General features: G+C 61.0%; 1 protein-coding gene across 1 annotated transcript in view; it reads left to right on the top strand.

Moving 5' to 3' along the window:
* Nucleotides 1-23,832, top strand: part of MYO15A (myosin XVA) — a gene marked incomplete at both ends in the record, with an annotated part of 50,682 nt that overhangs the window by 22,607 nt on the left and 4,243 nt on the right. Inside the window, 36 exons of the mRNA XM_079725547.1 lie at nt 391-486; nt 911-1,146; nt 2,526-2,707; nt 3,006-3,078; nt 3,274-3,462; nt 3,690-3,850; nt 3,958-4,052; nt 4,554-4,674; nt 4,872-4,939; nt 5,012-5,089; nt 5,248-5,428; nt 5,520-5,652; nt 5,979-6,084; nt 6,223-6,295; nt 7,339-7,460; nt 7,635-7,694; nt 8,133-8,208; nt 8,492-8,607; nt 8,696-8,814; nt 9,892-10,033; nt 10,494-10,605; nt 10,685-10,759; nt 11,152-11,330; nt 11,835-11,950; nt 12,205-12,277; nt 12,633-12,705; nt 12,938-13,011; nt 13,243-13,325; nt 14,575-14,705; nt 15,799-15,893; nt 16,061-16,138; nt 16,478-16,574; nt 18,292-18,452; nt 19,181-19,314; nt 22,568-22,701; nt 22,964-23,097. Of these exons, the coding sequence (XP_079581673.1) occupies nt 391-486; nt 911-1,146; nt 2,526-2,707; nt 3,006-3,078; nt 3,274-3,462; nt 3,690-3,850; nt 3,958-4,052; nt 4,554-4,674; nt 4,872-4,939; nt 5,012-5,089; nt 5,248-5,428; nt 5,520-5,652; nt 5,979-6,084; nt 6,223-6,295; nt 7,339-7,460; nt 7,635-7,694; nt 8,133-8,208; nt 8,492-8,607; nt 8,696-8,814; nt 9,892-10,033; nt 10,494-10,605; nt 10,685-10,759; nt 11,152-11,330; nt 11,835-11,950; nt 12,205-12,277; nt 12,633-12,705; nt 12,938-13,011; nt 13,243-13,325; nt 14,575-14,705; nt 15,799-15,893; nt 16,061-16,138; nt 16,478-16,574; nt 18,292-18,452; nt 19,181-19,314; nt 22,568-22,701; nt 22,964-23,097 (4,176 nt within the window). The remainder of the gene's footprint in view (nt 1-390; nt 487-910; nt 1,147-2,525; nt 2,708-3,005; nt 3,079-3,273; nt 3,463-3,689; nt 3,851-3,957; nt 4,053-4,553; nt 4,675-4,871; nt 4,940-5,011; nt 5,090-5,247; nt 5,429-5,519; nt 5,653-5,978; nt 6,085-6,222; nt 6,296-7,338; nt 7,461-7,634; nt 7,695-8,132; nt 8,209-8,491; nt 8,608-8,695; nt 8,815-9,891; nt 10,034-10,493; nt 10,606-10,684; nt 10,760-11,151; nt 11,331-11,834; nt 11,951-12,204; nt 12,278-12,632; nt 12,706-12,937; nt 13,012-13,242; nt 13,326-14,574; nt 14,706-15,798; nt 15,894-16,060; nt 16,139-16,477; nt 16,575-18,291; nt 18,453-19,180; nt 19,315-22,567; nt 22,702-22,963; nt 23,098-23,832) is intronic.

The following is a 23,832-nucleotide window of genomic DNA, read 5'->3' on the forward strand; positions in this document are numbered from 1 at the left end:
TGGCTCCTGGCCACGCCCTGTGGGATCAGGTATGAGCCTTTCAGTTGCTGGGTCTGGGTCGTGAGGAGTCCGGGGTCTCCAGGGGCCCTGGATAGCAATGGAGGGCCCTCGGGGGCTCGGGACGTGGCTGTTTGGAAATGTTTCAGAAATTTAACGAGCGGTGGATCCACAGCACATCATCCCTGCTCCTCATTCCCTGCCCTCCGAGGGGGCCTCACGGGGGCTCTGTCACTGATACGCTGGTGTCTGCCCCTCTGCCAGCCGGTTACCCATCTGCACACTGGGACCTGTGTTTCCCAGGCTGCTGTGCCCCGACCTGGCCCAGAGCAGTGGATCCGGACGCGTCGTCTGTCCCAGCTCTGTGCCCACGTGCCCGCCCTGTGCCCCCAGGAACCTGCCTTCGGGATGCTGACAGCACCCCTGAGGACGCCTCTCACACGGCTGCCAGCGGAGTATCATGCAGAGGCCGTGGGCATCTTCAAGCTGGTACGGGTCTGCCTAGACCACCTTCGAATTCATAGCCTCTGCCCCCAAGGCCAGATGGCGAGGCCCCTCGCCCTGCCCTCCTGGACCCTCTAGCAGCCCAAGCCATGAGCCTGGGAGGGATGGGGTCGGATATGCATGTTAGAAAGTACCTTCTGGGGCGTGGGTGGTGCAGGAGGTGAGGGGCCTCCTGGAGGCCGGGCATGCGGAGAGGGGCTGGGGCTGTAGAAGGTTCGTGAGCAGGAGAACCTTGATTTTTCCCAAAGGCTTGGTCACCTGGCCCAGGCTATGGCTATTACACCGTAACATGGGGGACTTTCATATGGGCAGGGGGACATGGGAAGGACACGAGAGGGATGTGGGGTGGGGGTGGGGACCTGGTGGGAACAGCCCTCCGAGAGGCCCAGGAGAGTCTGTTTGTGGCCAGATCCTGCGTTTCATGGGCGACCCCCAGCTGCACGGAGCCCGGGACCACGTCTTCGGGAACTACATCGTGCAGAAAGGGCTGGCGGTGCCCGAGCTGCGGGATGAGATCCTGGCGCAGCTGGCCAACCAGGTGTGGCGCAACCCCAGTGCCCACAACGCTGAGCGGGGCTGGCTCCTGCTGGCCGCCTGCCTTGGCGGCTTTGCGCCTTCCCCGCGCCTCGACAAGTACCTGCTCAAGTGAGTGGAGCTGGGGGGCCCAGGGCGGACGCCAGGTCAGGCTGGACCAGGAGGGAGGCTCGGTCCTTGGAAGCTCAGGCTTGGGGGCTGGCCTGGGGCTTCACTGCGGAGGGCAGGAGTCGGGTGAGGCGGGATACAGGGCTTCTGGGACTCGGAGGTAGCCAGCCCAGGTTGCAGGGAATTTGGAAGAGAGGCGCTGACCTCTCACATCGTGGGGGGCGGGGTGTAGCGGTATGGTTAGGAGCGTAGACTCTGACAGTCTGTGTTCAAATCCCAGCTCAGCCTCGTATGACCTGTGTGACCTTGGGCAAATTACTTAATCTCTCTGAGCCTGTTTCCTCTCCTATAAAACGGGGCTGATAAGTGTACCTATGTAGTAGACTGTGTGAGGATTAAATGTGCAAACACGTGTGAAATGCTTAGAACAGAGACAGGCTCACGGTAAGTGCTGTGTGCATGTAGCCGTTGTCAGCATCCTGGTCTTGATAAGATGATGGTGATATTGATGTCACCGTGCTGGGCGATAAGAATGATTTGCAAGCAGGCCCTGGGCAGCATCCTAGTTCTGACACTTACTTGCTGTGTGACTGGGGCCAAGTCACTGCCCGTCTCTGAGCCTCATTCCTTACCTGGAAATTGGGGATGGTAACAGGACCCACCTCACAGGGTAGCTGTGAACTACAGAGCGTGCAGAGCTCCCCGGAGCCTTGTGCAGTAGGGGCAGCTCCCTTGGCCGGCCCTGGAAATCTGTGCCGGGGGCAGGGCCACTACCTGCCTGCTGGGCTTCCCGTGGGCATGGCTCTAGCTTCCCTCCGGTAGCTGCTGTCTGCCTGCTTCTCTGGTGCTCCTGGCCAGGCTGCCAGCGGTGGGGAGTGGGCAGGGAGCCCGGCATGAGGAGTGCCCGCCACTGATAGGGATCAGGCTGGCTGGTCCTGGGTCAGGTTGAACCCTCACGGCCGTCTCTGTGAACTTGGAAGCAGGCTCAGAGAGGGCCGATGACCGCCCGGGGTGGCCTGGTGAGGGAACGGAGGGAGTCCCCAGAGGCCAGGTCTTTGCCCACACCCCCGGCAGACCCTATCCTGGCAGTGACATTTTGCTCCAACAAGCTTAGGTGGGCCAACCTGGAACCTCTTTGGCCGTCCTTGGACCTCTGGCCTGGACACTTTCCACTTAGCCCAGGAACTCTGGGCTGCCCGAGATCATTTGTAGACCACTTTCAGAGCTCTGGGCCGGCCTGGGCCCTCTGACTAGCCTCGGGGTCTTCCCCCACTCCGGCCAGCCTCGGGGTCTTCCCCCACTCCGGCCAGCCTCGGGGTCTTCCCCCACTCCCGGCCAGCCTCGGGTCCCTCCTCATCCTCGCACCAACTCCTACCCACCAGGTTTGTGTCTGACTATGGGCGGAATGGCTTCCAGGCTGTGTGTCAACATCGCCTCATGCAGGCCATGGGCCAGGCCCAACAGCAGGGTTCTGGCGCTGCCCGCACCTTCCCTCCGACCCAGCTCGAGTGGACAGCAACCCAGGAGAAGGCCGGAATGGTGCTAGACGTGGGCTGCTTCAACGGTGAGCTGCCCTCTCCCTGCATGGTGCTGCTCCCCGCACCCCCCGCCCCTGCCCCATGGCGGGGCAGCCGGAGTCAGCAGGCGCCAGTAGCCTGGGGTTAGGAGGCGCTGGGGAGGGGCCTGCGGGATGTAGCCCTGGAGAGAGGTCAGTGTGTGTGGGCACAGGGGGGCTGGACCTGGAAGGGGGGAGGAGAGCCAGGGCCGTGAGATGCAAATTCAGGGTCCAGGACGAGAGCGCGGGAGCGGCAGGACTGGCCCGTAGATGCTCCGGGCTGAGCCCTGCACCTGCTGCCGCCCAGGTGACCAGTTCTCCTGCCCAGTGCACTCCTGGAGTACGGGGGAAGAGTTGGCTGGAGACATTCTGAGGCACAGGTGGGCTCCTGGAATGCCCCACCCAGTGCACCCCTGTGCATCTTGGAAGGAGGAAGGGAGGGGCAAGAGGCCAGGCCCCCAGCCCCAGAGGGTCCATTCCAGCATGAGTGATGTCTGGCTCCCATCCCAGGGTCTCCCCCGCTGGTACCTCTTGGCTCTGTTCCTTACTCCCAGCCCTTCGCGTGCTGTCTCCAGGGGGCTGGCCGACGGCTGGCGGGGCTGGACGGTGGCTATGAAGAAGGGGGTCCAGTGGGCAGAGCTGGCCGGCCACGACTACGTGCTAGATCTGGTGTCGGACCTCGAGCTACTCAGGGAGTTCCCGCGACGGAAAGCCTACTTCATCGTGGGTGCAGAGGGGCCCACGGCTGGCAGGGGAGGTCCCAGGTAGAGATGGCCTCTCCTGGCACAAGGCTCCCCCTCCCGGATGCTGGCGGTGGGGGACTACGTTCTGAACTTAAGCTTAGGGGTCCTCACGGAGGTGGGGCTCGCCAAAGGGCCCTGCCTTTAAAGGGAGAGAGTCAGCCAGTTCCGGGGCGCAGGAGAGAACGGGGGTTCTGGGAGGGCTCTGGGTCTCTGGGGGTTCAGCTGCTCTGTGTTCTCCGTCCCCACAGGGTGTTTGGAAACAGCTGGGACTCGGACGAGGATGCGCCCGCTAGGCCCCAGCCCCCGGGGCATGTGCCCGTCGTGGCCAACTCCGATGGGTACTGCAGCCACAATGAGGACGGTACAAATGGGGAGATTGAGGCCCAGAGAGGGACAGTGACCCACCAAGGTCAACCAGCAGTGGCCGCTGTCTCTGGTGGGGAGGGAGCCTGGGAGCTGGGAGTGGTCATCAGCAGGAGAAGAGAACTTGACTTTTGTGTCCCCCAACCCCGCCAGACTCAGACAGCCTTGGGGAGCCCGCTGTGCCCCACAGAGGACTGGACTGCTACCTGGATAGCCTCTTCGACCCCGTGCTGTCCTACGGGGATGCGGTAGGGACGCAGCAGGGCATTTGCAGACCACAGCACGGCGTGTGCACACAGGAGCCTCTCTCAGCCAGGGTCATGGGGTGGCGTGTCCGCTCTGGATCTCTGCTGGGGGTCAGGCAAAGGATGAGGGTGTCCTAACAGCTAGAGGTGCTCGGAAGGACCCACAGCTGGGGGTCCAGGACACCCTGGGAGCGGCCCCCTGGGCACCCTTGCTCACTCTGGGAACTCCCAGGAGCCCGTCCAAGGCATAACGTGAAGCCCTGAGCAGGGCGCAGCCCCTTTGAGCCTCAGTTTGCTCACCTGTGAAAGGGGTGGTTTGGGGCTCGCAAGGTTGCTAGAGGCCTGACCGGGGTGCTGTGTGGGCAGAGGCCGGGCACACAGCAGATGCTGGCCGGTGGGAGGCCCCCGGGATGCAGGCAGTGGTGGTGTCAGGTGCCTGTTGCCTTGGAACCTGGGGAGTACGGCACTGGGGCAGTCACTTGAGCCACCTGCTCCCGCTCCCAGGACCTGGAGAAGCCAACAGCCATTGCCTACCGCATGAAAGGGGGAGGCCAGCCTGGTGGAGATGGCAGTAGCGGCAGCAAAGGCAGCCCCCGGAGACCTCCAGAGCCAAAGCCAAAGCTAAGTCAGTGCCTGCCCCCGGTCGGTTCCAGGGTTGGGCAGGGTGGAGCCCCTCGGTTCTCAGGGCTGCTTTGGCCCTAGAACAGCGGCAGCCTCGGCTGTGGGGGGAGGTTGAGCCGGCGGAGGAGGGGCAGGCATGGTAGGGAATCCCCCCCATCTCCCGAGCCTCTGGATCCACGTCCCCTGACACGGCCCCCCCAGTTCCAGGCCTGGACGCCTCCACGTTGGCCCTGCAGCAAGCCTTCATCCACAAGCAGGCTGTGCTGCTGGTGAGTGCCGGGGTTGGGGGCTGCGGGGGGCAGAGCCTGGGCCTGCCCGCTCACCACCACTACTCTCCCCAGGCCCGGGAGATGACCCTGCAGGCCATGGCGCTCCAGCAGCAGCCCCTGAGTCCCAGCCCAAGGCCATCACCCCCAGAGGTGAGCCTGGTTCCCCAGGTGAGTGCTGTGGTGCCCTGGGGCATCGCTGCGCCTCTCTGAGCCAGGAGCCCCCCTCAACCCCTCTTGGGCAGACGTGGGGTCCCTGAGAGCAGACTGATGTGTCCCGGGAAGTCCACCCCACATCCCGCTCTCCACAGAAACCCCTAGCGCCAGAGGCCCGGCCGAAGTTCGTAGGCACTGGACTCCCGGCCAAGCCCGTGCTCTTGCGCTCCGCTCCAAAGCCTGTGGCTCCCGCTCCTCTGGTCAAGGCCCCGAGGCCCCCCACCAAGCCCGTTGCTGCCCCCATTCTAGCTCAGGGCCGGGCGCCTCCAGAATCCAGTAAGTGTCCTCTCCCGGCCGGGGGGCCTCCCACTTCCCAGGGCAGGGCTGGGAGGGCAGTCTCACCTGTGCCCCCACGCCCCTGCCGCAGCTTCGCCCGGCCTAGAGCTGGTCCGGTCCTCGACCCTCAACTCGGAGCACTTCCCGCAGCCCACGCAGCAGATCAAGGACATCGTCAGGCAGCACCAGCAGCCGCCCCGGGGAGGCCGGCCCGAGGCCTTCAGGTCAGCCTGGCCTCCCCAGCCCTCTGGCCGTCCAGACGGCGGCCTCCCCACGGGCCTGCGTGGCCGCCACCCATGTGCCCGTCCGCTGGGTTCGCAGCGTCCCCGGCCCAGCAACTTTTAGGGAGTGAGTCTGTTCACACAGGTGGTCCAGATGAGCCACCCGGGCAGAGGGAGGCCAGGACCGCTCTCTAGGGTGTGCTGTGTGACCCCACACCCGCCTCTGGTCCTCTCTTGGTCCTCGTTTATAGTGATGGGGGTGGAGGAAAAAGTTCCCTATCGTAGGATTATGTGGCTGGGAAGAGGAGACTCAGTGTCCCACCCACCAGGAAGGACGGCGGGAGGGTGTTCGTGAAGCGGCTGGACCCCCACGAGGAGGCCCTGATGATCCTGAGGGGGCAGATGAGCCATGCAGCGGCGGCACCTGGCACCCAGGTGAGGGGCAGGGTCTGGCTGGGCCCAGGTGGAACAAAGGACAAAGTGGGGCCTCTGGGGGAGCCTCAGAAACCAGCTGCCCCTAGAAGCTGTGGCCTTGCTGCTCCCCCCTGAGCGCTGTCTTTGGGGCAGGGACAGGTCCCCAGAGAGGCCGTAGCCCTGGTGAAGCCAGTGACCAGCACACCAAGGCCATCCGTGGGGCCCACTCCAGGTGAGGGCCAGGAGGGAGGGAGGGAGGGGCCTGAGGGCAGGTGTCCAAGTGTGAACACAGGTGAGACTTGGTCTGTGTGACGGTGGCAGGTGTGTCCGTGTCCCTGGACCCGTGTGGACCTACAGTGTGGATGTCTGTGTAATTGCATCAGCACTTAACACTGATTTCAGGCCAGGCCCACTCTGACTTCACTAAATCTTCACTAAGACCCTTCAACACAGTACCATTTGTGCCTCTAGATGTTACAGGTGGGGAGACAGGCACAGAGAGGTTAAGTGACTTGCCCAAGATCACACAGCTCCAAAGTATCAGATCAGGGATAGAAACCCAGGGCTCCTGGCATCACAGCTGGAGCCCTAACCTCTGCATCCCCTGCCTCACGGCAGCCACAGCCATCTTAACAGAGATCAGTCGGTTCGCGTCACGCCCTGCCAACAACGCTCCAGTGGCTCCTGGGATAAACTCCAGACTCCTCACTGTGGCCTACGTGACACAGCATGACCTGCCCACCTCCCCAATCCCACCTCCTCCCGCTCCCCCCTCAGACACTCCGTTCCTCACTGTTTCTGGCACACACCGAGCTCACTCCTGACTCAGGGCCCTTGTCCTTGCTGTTTCCTCTGCCTAGAATGCTCTTCCCGGAAGATCTTTGCATGCCCGGCACCTCTTCATCATTCAGGTCTCAAGTGTCACCTCCTCAGAGAGGTCTGCCCGACCGCCCAGACCGAACGCCCCTCACAGACCAGCCCCCAGACTTCCCTAAGTCACCGGTTTTATTTCCACCCCAGCTCCCGGCACTGAGAGCTCTGTCCTTTCTGAACTGTCTGTTCCGCCCACACCTGCTGGGGCCTGGCCTCCAGGCAGCGGCCTGTCTGTCCTGCTCCCGGGCCCCCCGGCCCCTGGCTGGGCCTGCAGGCGCCGGGTCTCCGTGTGCGGGGAGGAGGGCTGGGCTGTGTGAGTGTGCACGTGTGCCCGCGTGATCAGGTGTGTCTACGCCACGGGCCAGGAGGCCTGTCTGCCCCAGCCCGCTCCCGCCCCTGCAGTGCTGTCCTCACGGTCCCTGGAGCCGGCCGAGGACCCCGTGCAGACGCGGCTGCACCGCCTCCTCAGCCCCGACTTCTACGGCTACCAGGATGCCCCCTGGCAGATCTTCCTGCGCAAAGAGGTGTCGGAGCCCGGCTGGGGCTGGATGGGGGCCGAGGGGCCCGAGAGGGGCGGGAGACTGGGTCAGGGCAGAGCTGAGCCAGGGTCAGGGTCAGAGCGCGGCTGGTGCGAGCGAGTGGGGCTGCAGCGGGGGAGGGGCCTCCAGAAGGTCCTCACGGAAACCCCGCCCCCACAGGTGTTCTACCCCAAGGACAGCTACAGCCACCCTGTGCAGCTGGACCTGCTGTTCCGCCAGGTGAGGGCCTCTCCTTCCTAAATGCCTCGTGGACTAGGCAGGGCACGGGACGCGTAGCCTAGTCGTCTGCAAATCCCCCTCCTTGGATTTGGGGTCCTCGACCACAGTGAGGAGGGGAAGCTGTTCTGCCAAGTCCCCCACTGTAGACAGGGTCGAAGAGCCCACTGTCCCACCTAACCAGACTCACAGCTGGTCTGAGCTACACGGGGCCTGGGGTCCAACCCAAGCCCCACCATACAGATGAGGAAACTAGGGCTTGGGGAGGGTGGAGGTGAGGAGAAGGGAGAGGGTCCTCGGAAGTGGGACCTGATTTACACAGATGACCCCACTGTTGCGTAAAGGCACCCCTGCCACATTCCCAGTCATCCTAAAACAGTCCAGCGTGGGCTCCCGGTCGGGGGAGTCCCACGGGCTGCCCGCGTCACACTCGTCCCACAGATCCTGCACGACACGCTCTCCGAGGCCTGCCTGCGCATCTCTGCGGAGGAGAGGCTCCAGATGAAAGCCCTGTTTGGTACCGTGGGGGGCCAGGGGGAGGGAAAGATGTCGATGGGGCAGCCAGCTAGACCCTGCCCCGCCAACCCTCCTCGCTCTGCTCCTGGCCTCTCCCACGGCCCGGCCGCAGGTCTGGGTTGGGCTCTGCCTGACCGGCTGTGGCCTCGGCTGTCCCTGTCTGTCTGTGGACATCAGTTTCCCAGTATGGACACTGGGAACACAACAGACTGACACCTCCTTGCTGAGGGTCAGCCTCCCCCCATGCCATGTGGGTCAGTCCTGACCCGACCTGTGTCCCTTAGCCCAGAAGCAGCTGGACACACAAAGGCCCTTGGTGACAGAGAGTGTGAAGCGGGCCGTGGTCAGCATTGCACGCGACAGCTGGGAGGTCTATTTCTCCCGCCTCTTCCCTGCCACGGTGCGAGCCCCCTGCCCGCCCCCTGCCCGCCCTGGGGCTCCAGGGATGAGGCCGGAAGAGCCTCACGTGCCACTTGTCCCCACCTCAGGGCAGCGTGGGCACCGGCGTGCAGATCCTAGCTGTGTCCCACACGGGCATCAAACTCCTGCGCGTGGTCAAGGGCAGCCACGAGGCTGGTGGGCCGCTTCGGGTCCTGCGCACATACAGGTGACTGGCAGGCGGGCGGGAATGGGGCTGGCCGGATGCTGGACATGGGCTGGCACCAGCGCTTCCTCACCGGCTTGCTTCACAGCCAGTGACTGAGTACGGTTGGCCCTCCATATCCGCAGGCTTCACATCCACAGATTCAACCAACCGCGGATGGAAAATATTCAGAAAAGAAATTTCAGAAAGTTCCAAAAAAGCAAAGCTTGAATTTGCCACTCACCAGCAATTATTCACATAACGTCTACTTTGCTTTTATGACTATCTACACAGCATTTACATTGAATTAGGTGTTGGGAGTAATCTGAAAAGAAAAAAAAAAAGTAATCTGGAGGTGGTTTAAAGTACACGGGATGTGCATAGGTTATATGAAAATATCAGACCATTTTACAGGAGAGACTTGAGCATCCGTGGGTTTTGGTGCCCTCGAAGGGCCCTGGAACCAGTTCCCCTCGGATACCGAGGGGCGACTGTGCCTACGATATGCATGGCTCTGTGCCAAAGCCCTTCAATCAGGGAAACAGGCTCATAGAGAGGTGTTGCTTGTCTCGGGTCCCACAGCCAAGAAGTGGGGAGCTGGGAGCCACTGCCCCATCCCCATCTCCGTCCACGCCGCAGCCTGGCCCTCACAGAGCTCGCTGTGCAGCGGGGGCGACCGTGTGAACAGCCAGATGCAGACGCAGCTTGGAAGGGAAAGGGTGCTTCGGCGTGAGACCTTCCTGAATCCTCGGACTCCTCCCTCCTAGCAGCCCGCTTGTCCTTTATACCAGGGAACGGGGGAGCCTCACTCACTGGTTAGATGCAGGCTCCTTGCTTCAGGAGCTGGAGAGTTTGCTCAAGGAGTGAAAGAGATAGATCTGTGTGGGCAAAATCTGGGAGGTGGGATCATGAGGCAAAAAAATAAAAGGCACGATGTGGGGAGGGCTGGAAGGTTGTGGATTCACAGGGTGTGGGCAGCACAGTAGAGCTGCGGACAGGAGGGGAGGGGAGGCCGGCAGGGGCAGAAGGAGCAGGACGGGGGGTGGAGGGCATCCCTCTAGCTGCGGGCTCCTACCCTCATGCCACCTTCCCATCCTCCAGCTTTGCAGATATCCTGTTTGTGACCATCCCCTCCCAGAACATGCTGGAGTTCAACTTGGCCAGCGAGAAGGTCATTCTCTTCTCAGCCCGAGCTCACCAGGTCAAGACCCTGGTGGACGACTTCATCCTGGAGCTGAAGAAGGTCAGGGACCTCCTACAGGTGCCCCCAGCAGGGCTGAGGGCCCAGACCAGGGCTCGTGCCTGGGAAGCATGGACGCATGTGTGCGTCAGCAACTGTGTCCGTAGGCTCTTGTACGGGCTGTGCCTTCCAGCCGGGATGCCCGTTCCCCTCTTCCCGCTCCTTCAAAGTCCTTTACTAATGCCTCTGGGCTCCATGGCAGCTGCATTGCTCATCCTCCTGCAAGGACTGCATTGCTCGCCGCTGCCCACTGCAGTGGGAGCATCCGCCCACATGCTCCCTCCAGACCGGGCAGCCCCCAGGCCCGGCAGCTGGCCTCAGTGGGGAGGCTTCGGGAGGGGTGGAGGGGGTGAGGCCTGGGCCACTGCGGTGACATCCTGTGTGAGGGGCAGGGGAGTGGCCCCTGGCCTCCGGGAGGAGGGGGATGAGACTGCAGCCCTCACCCAGCCCCTGGCTGACCCAGGACTCGGACTACGTGGTTGCTGTGAGGAACTTCCTGCCTGAGGACCCAGCGCTGCTGGCCTTCCACAAGGGCGACATCATCCACCTGCAGCCCCTGGAGCCACCTCGAATGGGTCAGCGCCACGGGGAGGGGTGGGCACGGCGGGGGAGGCAGGGGTGGGTGGGCACGGCTGACGTAGGTCCGGCCCTCAGGCTACAGTGCTGGCTGTGTGGTCGGCAAGAAGGTCGTGTACCTGGAGGAGCTGCGGCGTCGAGGTCCTGACTTCGGTAGGTACCCTGGGACCCTCGTTCAGCTGCCAAAGCTGCTAGACCTAGAAACCCCAAACAGAGCGGATGCACGATTCTGGGTTCTGGGGTCCCAAAGGGTCTGGCCTGGCTGCAGCGCCTAAGGCGGCCATGCAGCCCAGGCCTCTGCCCGCATATCTGGCTGAAGGGTCTCCTGGACATTAGCGTTTCCATGTATGTGGCCCGAGGGTCCACAAGTGCTGCATTCTGCTCTCTGCAGCTCCTGCGGAGGGAATGCCTTCCCTTCCCAGAGCCTGCGTCCTCCTCTGTGAATGGCCCCGTGACATACCTCCCGCACGAGCTCTGTATCCCTGGGCCCCCCCTGCTCCCCAGATGAGACCCTCCCTCTGCTCAGAGCCCTTCCCGCCCCCTAGGTTGGCGATTTGGGACCATCCATGGGCGTGTGGGCCGCTTCCCTTCTGAGCTGGTGCAGCCTGCGGCTGCCCCCGACTTTCTGCAGCTGCCTGCAGAGCCGGGCCGGGGCCGCGCTGCCGCCGTGGCCGCTGCCGTGGCCTCCACTGCCGCTGCCCGGGAGGTGGGCCGCAGGAGGGAGGTGAGAGCTGCCCGGGGCTGGGCCGAAGGGCGGACACAGCAAGGGGGTCAGCCTGACTGTGGAGGTTGAGGGGAGGGGCTCAGCCAAGAGCAGGCCATCCTGGGGCCCGGCAGCCTGGTTGAGCTATAGCCAGACATATGACCTGTTGGGATGTGACCCCCCCGCAACGTGACCAGAGATGGCTGGAGGCGTGGCCAGTGGGGTAGGGTGGGTGGGGGTCAGCAGAAGAGTTGTGACCAGGCCACTGGGGCAGGACCAGCCTGAGCCGGCCAGCAGGCGAAGTCCACCTGGGCCGGGGTGGGGCCAGGTGAGGGGGGCAGGCCCAGTCCCGTGGCACAGAGCTTGCCAGGGTGGGGAGAGAGAAAGCAGTGAGGGGCAAGGGTCAGCCGGACCAGGCAACTGGGGAGGCAGTGGGCCCACAAGAGAGGGTCTGGGCACAGTCAGCCGGGGGTGGCATTGGGCCCACTCTGACAGGGCGGGGTGCGGCGGCCGGCTCTCTTGCAGGGTCCCCCAGTCAGGGCTGGCTCCGCCGACTGTGGGGAGGACGGCCTGGCTCTCCCACCGTACACAATGCTCGAGTTTGCCCAGAAGTATTTCCGAGACCCTCAGAGGAGACCCCAGTGAGTGGTGGCCCCACGCTGCATCCCCACCCTGGGGAGGGTCCCTCTGGGACTTCTTGCAGCCGCCCAAGCGGGAGGCCCCAGTTCTGGGCGGGGATGAGAAACCTTGAGGGGTGAGGCCCACCTGCAGCCTCCACTTCGGGAGCTTTGCTGCCCGGTGGGCTGACACGGAGTCAAGCACACTCCAGGTGGGAAGGGGGTGTAGCCAAAGCTCGGAGGCAAGACTGGTCAGTAGTGTCCGCTTCCTGTTGCAGGGACGGCCTCAGGCCGAAATCCAAGGAGGGTCGGGAGTCCAGAACCTTGGAGGACATGCTTTGCTTCACCAAGGTGTCTAGCCCCAGGCACCCTCTGTAAAATGGTGGTACAAGAGCCCCCTCCCAGGCCCGTGGGCCAAACAGCCTTGTCCCCAGTGGGACCCAAGCACTCAGCACCCCGAGGGCCCGCGTTCCTCCCAGGGGCGGTGTCTTCCCTAGTGGCGTCCCCGCTGCCTTTTGGTGGTGTGGACCCTCCTGTTGTAAGAGGAGGCACCACGTGGCCCTCCCCTCCTCCCCCTCCTGACCCAGTCCTCCCATCACAGACCCCGCCCCCATGACAGCCCTTCCCATTAAGACCCCGCCCCCTCCCGACCTAGCCCCTCCCATCAAGACCCCGGCCCCTGGTGACCCAGCACCTCTCCCCACAGACCCCGCTCCAGGACTCCCTCATTGAGCTCAGCGACAGCAGCCTCAACAAGATGGCCACAGACATGTTTCTAGGTGTGGGGGTGGGACTGCAGCCAGGGCTCTGGGCCAGGTGGGACCCCGCACTGTGACCCCTGCTCACCACCACCCCTTCTCTCAACTCAGATGTGGGGCCCCTGCAGAGAGGAGGAGCCTCCCCCTCCTCCTCTGGCCACAGCCTCCCGGGGAGGCGTCCAACCCCAGGGTCCCCAAGGTGGGCAGGCAGCTGGGGGTCTGGTGGCCCGAGTGGGACAGGTGTTTCCTCCAGCTGTGATGCGGTTCATGGGGGATGCCTCGCTGAAGGGCCAGAGTGAACTGGACGTGCTTTGCACCCTCCTGAAGGTCAGTCCAGCCGACTGCTGGTGCTCCCCTGCCTGCCCAGTGGCTCAGTTTCCCCACTTATCAACCAGAGTAGCAGGACTTTGGGGTGGGAAGCTCTCATGTGGCCCAAAGAGGAATGCATCCCACTGGTGGGGAGGGGTCTGGGGAAGGGGCACCAGGCCCATCTCCACGTGCCCACCCTGTTCCTATGTGCTGGGCGTGTGACCTGTGACCTGGCCCGCCCTCCTACAGCTGTGCAGGGACCATGAGGTCATGCGGGACGAGTGTTACTGCCAAGTTGTGAAGCAGATCACAGACAACACCAGCACCAAGCCGTGAGTGTCTTCCCCTCCCCCAGTGCATCCATGCTTCAGGAGGGGCCAGGTCAGCTTCCGAAGTCTCTCCCCCCGTCTCTCCCTCACTTCATAGACAGAGCATGCTTGGTCTGGGACAAGCCCTTTCTTGTCTCTAAGCTTCAGTTTCCTTATCTGGAAAATGTGATGATAATGTGTGAGTCCAGGTTCTTGGTTGCAAGTGACAGAAACCCAATTAAATCTAGTTTAAGCAAAAGAGGGTTCAGGTAACTGAAAAGTCTTACATAGGACTTCAGGCACAGCTGGATCCAAGTGTCATCAGGAAGCAGTCCTTCTCTATGTCTTGGCCCTGCTTTCCTCTGTGTTGATCTCATTCCCAAGCAACATATCCCACAGATTGGAGAGAAACATTTCCCAGCTCAGCAATCCCAGGGAAAGCAAGACTGACCCAATATTTGCAGCAAAAATTCCCAAATCCGGTCTTATTGGTCCCATACCCATCCCTGAGCCAACCACAACGGTTGGACGATACAGAGCTCTGATTGGCTAGACCTGGGTCATGTGCCTGTCCCCAAACCAATCACCATAGCCAGAGGGAGGCTGAACTCTTAATTGGCCAGATCTGGCTCCCACACCCATCCCTTAACCAGTCACCGTGGCCGGGGGCTGCAGTGTTCTAGTTGGCCGGTCCTGGCTCTGATATCCATCTCCAAACCACAGGGACTGGGGAGGGGTGGGTGGTTTCCCAAAGGAAGCCCAAGTTCTGTCCCTAGACGCCGGAGGTCCCCACAATGAAACCCTCACACCAGGGCAGCACAAAGGTGAGCTTCTGTGTCCTGCATACGACCAGCACACAGTGGGGACCCAAAGCGTGTGCCACCACCCTCCTGTCCACTTGCTCGCATCCCCCAGGAATTTCAGAGCCACTCAGCACGTCCTCCTGCCCCTCCCGCCCAGCCTTACCCGCCACCAGCTCTGCACAGGGTCCCCCGGCCCTCTTTCAGAGACCGTCACCCAGAGAGATGCCCCCGGGGAAGGCTTGTCTTTGGCCGGGGGTGGGAGGGGCTTGTCCTTTGCCTTCCCTACCTCCCACCTGGATTCTCAATAGAACACAGCTTCTGCATGGCTCTGGGCCCGCAGGCCCTGCTCTCAATGGGCAGGGAGGAGGAGCCTTCTCAGAAGATGAGCCGCCTGAGAGCGGGAGAGACTCCTGGCGTGGCACCGAAGTGCGGTGGCCACCTGCAACGTAGCCCCATGTGTGTCCTCGCAGGGACAGCTGCCAGCGAGGCTGGAGGCTGCTGTACATCGTGGCTGCCTACCGCAGCTGCTCCGAAGTCCTCCAGCCACACCTCGTTCGCTTCCTCCAAGACGTGGGCCGGACCCCGGGCCTGCCCTTCCAGGGTGAGGGGCCAGCGGGCGGGGAATCAGGGCCAAGGGCTTGTCTGCATGAGGACCAGCCGGGCAGCTGGCCGAAGGGCCTGGCCCTTCACAGGTGCCCGGGCAATGTTTACTAACGTCAGTCTATCCCCAGACGTTTGTGGAGGTCCCACAGGGGCGGATGCGATGGGTTGTCTGATGTAATGGGGGGGAGGATGGCGTATCAGGGAAGGCTTCCCAGAGGAAGTGTTGCTCTGGGTCGTGAGCACGTGGGAGGGACTTCTGGGTAGGCTGAGTAGCAGGGATGAAGGCCCGGAGAGGAGGACGTGTGGCATGTGGCATGTGGGAGTGGAGGCGGAGGAGGCAGCAAGGCCCTGTTTCTCTGGTCTTTGGGAATCAACAAGGGTCTTGAGAGGGTTCAGGCAGGGGCGCCAAGGCTGGTGGCAGGGTCTTGGCCTTTTCCCCTTGGATTTTGGAGGAAAGGGGCTGCTCCTCAGCCTTAGCCCCAGCCTAGCTCCCAGAGCAACCCCTGGGTCCCCCTAAGAGAGAGGCCAGGGCCCCTGTGGTTACCCCGGCGGCCGTGAAGGAGACGGGGACCTCACTCTCTTTGCTTCTGAAGCTGCCTCTTTGACTCAGACAGCAGACTTCCCTGGACTCAGAGGTGAAGAGACTCAGCTCCAGGGAAGGTGGCAGAGTGTGCCCAGTCCTCTTGACCCCTCCCCAGAGCAGGGCGAGGGCACTGCTTAGCCCAGAGAGGTGGGGAAACAGAGGGTGGGGGCTTCTGCACTGGGATGCTGCACACAGCCGCGTCATCTTAGCCACACACGGCCTGCAGGGGACAAGCCCCGAGTCACCAGCTGTCTGCGGGGCTCATGGATAATAAGCAAGGCGTGCGGGCCTCCGCTGCATGGGGTGGGGTTCAGATCCAGCTCTTACACTCTGGCTCTTGACCTTGGGTAAATCACTGCCCTCTGAACTGTCTCCTCAGCCGCTGAAGGGAGAGCAGACACACGGCCCCACCCTTCTACCCCCCGCCCCATGGACTCAGGGCTGGGGCCGGAGGAGCCCCTTTCTCCCCTGCCCACCCTGGGCCAGGCCCTGACTCCCGTTTCTGCAGGGATTGCCAAGGCCTGTGAGCAGAACCTGCAGAGAACGCTGCGCTTCGGTGGCCGTCTGGAGCTCCCCGGCAGCATGGAGCTTCGGGCCATGTTGGTGAGCGTTGCGGGGGTTGGGGTGAGTGAGACAGCCCGGCCCAGAGACCCCGTCACACGCACTCGCCGGCCCTGCCTGGTCCCTGTCGGGGACCCCCACGGAGGGGACAGCAGCTGGCCCAGAACCCCGGCCCGGCCTCTCCCACCTCCCCAATCTCCTCACCCCAGGCCGGCCGCAGTTCCAAGAGGCAGCTCTTTCTTCTCCCTGGAGGCCTCGAGCGCCATCTCAAGATCAAAACGTGCACCGTAAGTGACGGGATGTCTCCGTCGGACAGGGACCCCAGCCTCCAGGGTGGGCCCCCAAGGGTGCTGAGCCCCCCAGGCTCCCCCACTAGGCAGGATTTATCTCTCAAGAGGAGCAGCCTGAGCCTGGGGGAGGTGGGACCTCCAGCTCAGGATCAAACTGCAAATAAGAGACAGGCCAACTCGGAACCCGAGTCTCTCAGGCTCCAAAAGCTGTGCCCTTTCCTGCATGAGGCTGGCTCCCAGGGACCTCGGGGATCCTCGCCTCTGCGCAGGGGGTGTGGGTGGGCTTGGGGGCAGAGGTCGCCAGGCCAGTGCAGCCTCACGCTTCCCTCGCCGCAGGTGGCTCTGGACGTGGTGGAGGAGATCTGTGCTGAGATGGCTCTGACCCGCCCCGAGGCCTTTGATGAGTATGTCATCTTTGTTGTCACCAACCGAGGTGAGTGGCCAGAGGGTGCGGCATGCTGGGCCCACGCCCACCACCGTCACTGTAAGGCCCAGGTCAGATGCCACTTCCTCCAGGAAGCCCCTAGGCCCAGGTAGAGGGACCTCTCTGCCCTGAGCCCCCCCAGCCCCGTGTCTGTCCCTCTCTGCTTTGTTCTGTGTGACCTTGCCTGGCCCGACCTTGCCTGGCCCGTCAGATCACGAGTTCCTGGAAGACAGGGCTCCCCTGATGCCTCCCTCTGCCCCTCGGGCCACTCAGTGGGCCCTGCCCTCAAGGAGGATGAGACTTGATAGGACGCGACTCCTGGACCCACAAGTGCAAGTACTTTTTCCTGTCTCTTAACGCCTTAATAGTGGCCGTAAGGGCCCCCACCCTTGGTCTCACCTGGCCCTTCTCCGTTCAGCCGAACCCCTTCCCCCTGCAGCCCACCTGCTGTAGGCTGTGGCCTTGCTTCCTGCCACCAGCCTGTCAGTTCCATCCACCTCCAACCAGCTCTCCCGCTGCTGCCTCGGCTCCGAACCATGTATCCTCAGCCCTGCTTGCCCAGAGTCCAGCCAAGACACAGGGGGAGGGGAAGGTAGTAACAAAATGATCCCAATAACTGAATTTATGGAGCAGAGGCTATGTCCCAGGCACTGCTGAGAGCATGTCATCCTATAACCTGCTTTAATCCCCACCACAACCATATGAAATGAGACAGTTATTGTTCCCATTTACAGATGGGAAAACTGAGGCCCAGAGAGACTGTATTAGTCTCCTGTTGCCGCCATAACAAATCAGCACATACTCATTGGATTAAAACAACACACATTTATTATCATATGGTTTGAAGGTCAGAAGTCCTGAAACCAGAGTGTCCTCAGGGCTAACTCCTTCTGGAGACTCTGGGAAAGAGCCTTTTTCCCGGCCTTTTCCGCTTCTAGAGGCGCCCACATTCCTTGGCTCACGGCCCCTTCCTTCATCTTCAAAGCCAGCAGCGTAGCATCTTCCAATCTCTCCTTCTTTAAGGACCCTTGAGACTACACTGGGTCCACTTGGGTACCCACGATAAACTCCCCATCTCAAGATCCTTAATCACATTTCAAAGTCCCCTTTGCCATGAAGGTACATATTCACAGGTGGTGGGGAATAGGACGGGGACATCTTTGGGGTCAGGCTGCTATTCAGCCTGCCGCAGAGATTAAAGGACTTACCCAGGGTCACACAGTTGGGATTTGAACCCAGACTGTCTGGCCTCGAGAGTCTGGACTTTATCATCGTGCCACCCCCCCTCTCTTTGGTAAAATTTTACCGAAGGTGTGGGATGGGAAGCAGAAATGTCAGTTCAGGAAATGAAAACTTAAGCCTCTTGTACAGGCTGAGACCCGCTCAGTGCCAGACCCCACCGTCCTCCCCACCTGCCCCAGGAGACCAGAAGGGGGTTCTCCCCTGAAGGAGCTCTGCAGAAAGGCACCCACTGACCCTCCTGACCTGAGGCCTCATGTGCCCCTCCTTGTCTCCAGCCCTCCTCTGGAAAGGGGCTAGGCTTTCTCTGAGCACCATGCAGGGCACTTCCCTAGACCTAGACGGGCTATAGCTTGCGTTTACAACTTCCACAAACACAGACACCCTGTCCCATAAACGTGCTCTCCTTTACTGAGGATGCTGTGTCCCAGAGCGGGGAGGGGGCTTGCCACTCGTACCCCAGCCAGCTGCCCCTGGCTCCCCACAGGCCAGCACGTGTGCCCGCTCAGCCGCCGCGCCTACATCCTGGATGTGGCCTCAGAGATGGAGCAGGTGGATGGTGGCTACACGCTGTGGTTCCGGCGTGTGCTCTGGGATCAGCCGCTCAAGTTCGAGAATGAGCTCTACGTGACCATGCACTACAACCAGGTCAGCGCGCGGGCCCCTCTGAGGCTCTGGAACTTTCTGGGCTCCCCCGGGCCTTGGCGTTTGAGGCCTTCGTGATTCGGGCCCCGAGGTGTCTGCTCCCTGCATGGGCTCTGCTCTTCTGAGTCTTCCGGCGAGGCTGCCCAGATGGCACCCCTTCAGGAGGCTGCTCCGTCCTCCTTCCTCTGGCTCTCCTCCCGCGCTGAGCACTTGGCCTGTCCCTCGCTGAAAGGCTTTGCCTGGCCTTGTCATTTTCGTGGTGCTGCCCCTCCCCTTTGAGACTTGGTCGTCTGAGTCAGGGTCGTGGGGTTAACAAAGCCTGGTTCTTCCTCTTGTGCCGACACTTGTGGATGTGCTTGGACAGAGAGCGTGTGCTTCTCTGGAGCTGGTGCCGAAGCTGCGGCCGTTCCGAGTCCAAATCCGGCCACTGGGCTCTTGTGCCTGCGGGTCAGCCAGCGGCAGCCTGAGGACTTGTGGAAATGGGACCCCGGGTCCTGCATGCTGCAGGCGGGTGCCAGTGCTTCCCAGGGTCCTGTGGCTTCCCGGCTACAGCCCTCTCAGCTCACCATCATGTGTCACTCCTCCCAGAAGCCCAGGGAAGTGACAGGCCACCCTCCCCCGGAAGTGAGTGGGGCTGGAACCACTCAGTGTCTGTATCTGCGCCTCCCCGGTTGCCTGCCCAGTGCCTGGCCGCCCGCGGACCCTCACCTGCATCACCCCGTCCCCCACAGGTGCTGCCCGATTACCTGAAGGGCCTGTTCAGCAGCATGCCGGCCGGCCAGCCCAGCGAGCAGCAGCTGCAGCAGGTGTCCAAGCTGGCCGCGCTGCAGCACCGAGCCAAGGACCACTTCTACCTGCCCAGCACGTGAGCACCCACCCAGCCTAGCCCGTCCAGCTGGGACCCCACCTCCAGGCACGACAGGTCGCTTCCAGCTGGTAGTAATAGCTCAGAGCAAACTGAGTGATAAAAAGCTTTCAGGACGCACACCCTGTGGTCCAGGAAATACACATGGCCCCGCAGAAAGATTTGGCCATGGAAACGTTCACTGTGGTGTCGCCTACAATCTCCGACGACAGGGAATTCCTTTAAAAAATAGTGGGGGGACTTCCCTGGTGGTGTAGTGGTTAAGAATCCTCCTGCCACTGCAGGGGTCACGGGTTCAAGCCCTGGTCCGGGAAGATCCCACATGCCGCGGAGCAACTAAGCCCGTGCGTCACAACTGCTGAGCCTGCACTCTAGAGCCCGCGAGCCACAACTACTGAGCCTGTGTGCCACAACTACTGAAACCCATGCACCTAGAGGCCCTGCTCCGCAACAAGAGAAGCCACCGCAATGAGAAGCCCGCGCACCGCAGCCAAGAGTAGCCTCCGCTCGCTGCAACCAGAGAAAGCCCGTGCGCAGTAACGAAGACCCAACACAGCCAAAACTAAATAAATTAATTAAAAAAATAAAATTAAAAAAAATAAATAAAAGATCCCTCGTGGCACAACTAAGACCCACTGCAGCCTAAATAATAAATAAATATAAAAAAACAAATTGCGGGGCGTCAGGCAGCCTTTAAACTGATGTTTTTGAAGAGGCAAGACATCAGTCATCCAGGCTTTCCATCTTTGGGCCTCTGTACTCTTTTTTTTTTTTTTTTTAAACAAATTTATTTATTTATGGCTGCATTGGGTCTTTTTTTTTTTTTAATCTGGCTCCTGAATTTATTTATTTATTTATTTATTTTTGGCTGTGTTGGGTCTTAGTTTCTGTGTGAGGGCTTTCTCTAGTTGTGGCAAGTGGGGGCCACTCTTCATCATGGTGCGTGGGCCTCTCACTATCGCGGCCTTTCCCGTTGCAGAGCACAGGCTCCAGACGCGCAGGCTCAGTAGTTGTGGCTCACGGGCCTAGTTGCTCCACAGCATGTGGGATCTTCCCAGACCAGGGCTCGAACCCATGTCCCCTGCATTAGCAGGCAGATTCTCAACCACTGCGCCACCAGGGAACCCTTATTGGGTCTCTTGTTGCTGCGCACGGGCTTTCTCTAGTTGCGGCGAGCAGGGGCTACTCTTCATTGCAGTGCCTGGGCTTCTCATTTGCGGTGGCTTCTCTTATTGCAGAGCGCGGGCTCTAGGCGCACAGGCTCAGTAGTTGTGGCACACGGGCTTAGTTGCTCCGCGGCATGTGGGATCTTCCCGGACCAGGGCTTGAACCTGTGTCCCCTGCGTTGGCAGGCGGATTCTTAACCACTGCACCACCAGGGAAGTCCCCTACTCTCTTAAAAATAAGACCACAAAGGGCTTTTGTTTCTGTGCGTTGTATCTATTGATATATTTACACTATTCAAAATTAAAACTGAGGTACTTCCCTGGCCATCCAGTGGTTAAGACTCCATGCTTCCACTGCTGGGGACCCAGGTTTGATCCTTGGTTGGGGACTAAGATCAAACAAACAAACAAAAATAAAAACTGAGAAACGATTTAAAATATTGACTTAGTAAGTAATTAAAAAGAAGGACACCCCGTGTTAATATAAAGGCGTATATGTGATAATTGTAATACAAATAGTGTTAGGTAACTTACACATTAATATAAATAAGTTAATGAAAACACAAGTGTATTTTCCCAAAAACTCCAGTGAGAAGAGCGGCACTGTTTGACATTCTGCAAATCTCTGTACCATTTGGCGTGACAGACGGCAGCTGGATGCCTGCCTCTGCCTCTCTGTCAGTCTGTTGTGATCTCACTTGTCACGTAGCCTCTGGCAGACTCCACCGTGCACTTGTGAGGGAACGAGAGGGGAGAACAGATGACCGCTCATGTTCTTAAGGAAGTGGCGTTGCCCTCCCAGACCCTCGGCCACACTATGAGAGCCCCTGGTGTGAACCAGCGTAGGGAAGGCAGTGGACTGTGGACAGAGGATGTCCCGGTGCCCAGCACACTGTAAGGGCTCAGCACCCAACTCTCTTTCTGTGCTGTCATTTTAAGGGGAAAGTGCAGGAAGCACAGAAAGGTATCATCCCAGCCCCGGAGAAAGACAGTTGTGGCATTCCTACTCTTTGCAAGGCACTCTGCACACACTGTCTCAGCTAATCTCCCCAACCGCACTTTTTAATTTTTAAAATTTATTTATTTATTTATTTATTTCATTTTTGGTTGCATTGGGTCTTTGTTGCTGCGCGTGGGCTTTCTCTGGTTGCGGCGAGCGGGGGCTACTCTTGGTTGCGGTGCGTGGCCTTCTCATTGAGGTGGCTTCTCTTGTTGCGGAGCACGGACTCTACGCGCACGCGCTTCAGTAGTTGTAGCACGCAGGCTCAGTAGTTGTGGTGCACGGGCTTAGTTGCTCCGCGGCATATGGGATCTTCCTGGAGCAGGGCTCGAACCCGTGTCCCTTGCATTGGCAGGCGTATTCTTAACCACTGCGCCACCAGGCAAGTCCCCACGCGCACTTTCTTTACCCCTTTTACAGATGAGGAAACCGAGGCCCAGAGAGGGGATATGGCTTCCCCAGCTAATAGGTGGTAGGACCAGGATCCAGACCTGGGAAGACTGGGTCAGATGCCAGGCTCTTACCCAGCAGAGCAGAGAGGAAAGATATTGCCTGGAGGGTCTTTTGGGGGGTTCCCCTGACATTCCCCCTTCCCCAGTGTGCAGCCCATGGCAGCCGGGACCGGTATTTGTTGGTATTTTTCAGATGTCCTGAGACACAGGGCTGCCCCAGGGCAGCCAGCATGTGTCAGGGGGAGGCCTGGCCTGGTGGGCCCAGTGCTCTGTGCCCTCCGGCTCTGACCAGCCACTGGTGGTTGCTTTGCTGCCCTGATATTTCCCTCAGCGTGTGCTTCTCACCCCTTTGGCCTGGGCTTCTCCCTGGGGCGGGGGCTACAAAGGACGAACCCACCTTGGGTTCAAGCCTCGGCCCGGCCCGGTCACTGTGTGACCTTGGACTGGCTAGTAAACTTCTCAGAGTCTCTGTTCCCTCCTCTGCAAACGGGGAGCCTAGTGGTACTGGCCAGCGGTTATTGAGCACCTCCTGTGTGCCCAGGCACTGAGTCATCCTCACTCCCCAGCGAGTAGGGGTCCAGGAGGTTTAGCATAAAGCCTAGCGGCACTCAGTGCGGCTTTTCCTTGCATGCCAGGCGCGAGGCCCAGGAGTACATCCCGGCCCAGCTCTACCGCACTGTGGCCGGCTCGGCGTGGCTCAGCCTGCTTGGCCAGCACCGGCAGCAGATGCAGGCGCTCAGCCCCCACCAGGCTCGCGCCCAGTTTCTGGGTGAGAAGAAGTCCGGGCTGGGGAGGGAACCGTGGGGGCCTGGTCGAGGAGGGTGGGGTGGAGGCACCTTTGCCTTTGTACAGAGGCATTTTTGGTGCCAGCTTTCTAAAGTCCTCACCGGGGCCCCACCTAGGCTGGGGGCCCCAGCAGGGAAGGAGGGGGGCCTGAGGCCGTTAGCTGGACCAGCGGGGGGGGCCGCCTGAGCAGGTGGGGGGCGGCACTGAGGCGCCGGCTTCACCTGCCCGCCCCTCCCCCGCCCCAGGCCTCCTCAGCGCCTCGCCCATGTTCGGCTCCTCCTTCTTCTTCGTCCAGAGCTGCAGCAACGGCGCGGTGCCCGCCCCCTGCATCCTTGCGGTCAACCAGAATGGCCTCAACTTCCTCAGCACCGAGACCCACGTGAGTGGCCTCAGCCCAGCCCCGCCCCTCCCCCCAGGAGATGGGAAGTCCAGCTCCACTGCTTACACCTGCGTGACCTTGGGCGACGCTTCTTCCCCGTCCGAGCCTCACTGCCTCACCTGGGATGCAGGGCTGTTGTCAAGGTGAAAGGAGGTGAAACACAGGCCAAAGCTCAAAGCCTGTGTTAGTCTGCTGGGGCTGATGGGGCGGGGCTTCAGCAACAGAAATTGTTTTCCTGGTGGTTCTGGATGGTGGACATCTAAGATCAAGGTGCCCGCAGGGTTGGTTTCCTCTGAGGCCTCTCTCCTTGCTTGTAGATGGCCGTCCTGCCCGTTTCCTAACATGGCCGTTTCTCTGTGCACATCCCTGGGGTCTGTGTGTCCCAATTTCGTCTTCTCATAAGCACAGTGGTCCCGTGGGATTGGAGCCCACCCTAACCTTCCCTCTTCAAAGGTCTGTCTCCAGATTCTGAGGTGCTGGATCAGGGCTTCAGCATATGGATTTGAGGGACACAATTCAGTCCAGGACAAAAAGGATCTGCTACCCCTATTCTTAGTTCTTCCCCCGGGAGTGGGCCCTGAGATGAGGGCTCCAGGGCAAGTGGCTCACGTGGAAACACTGGAGTGAGGAAGTGAGACCAGGAGGAGGGTCGTACCCTGGGGGATACACCTGGGGAGGGGCGTGTTAACAAGCAGGTTCCTGCTGTGGGGACTGGCGCTCGGTCCAGCGGGGAAC

This window comes from Hyperoodon ampullatus (genome assembly GCF_949752795.1).
Source record: "Hyperoodon ampullatus genome assembly, chromosome: 19".
Lineage (NCBI taxonomy): Eukaryota > Metazoa > Chordata > Mammalia > Artiodactyla > Ziphiidae > Hyperoodon > Hyperoodon ampullatus.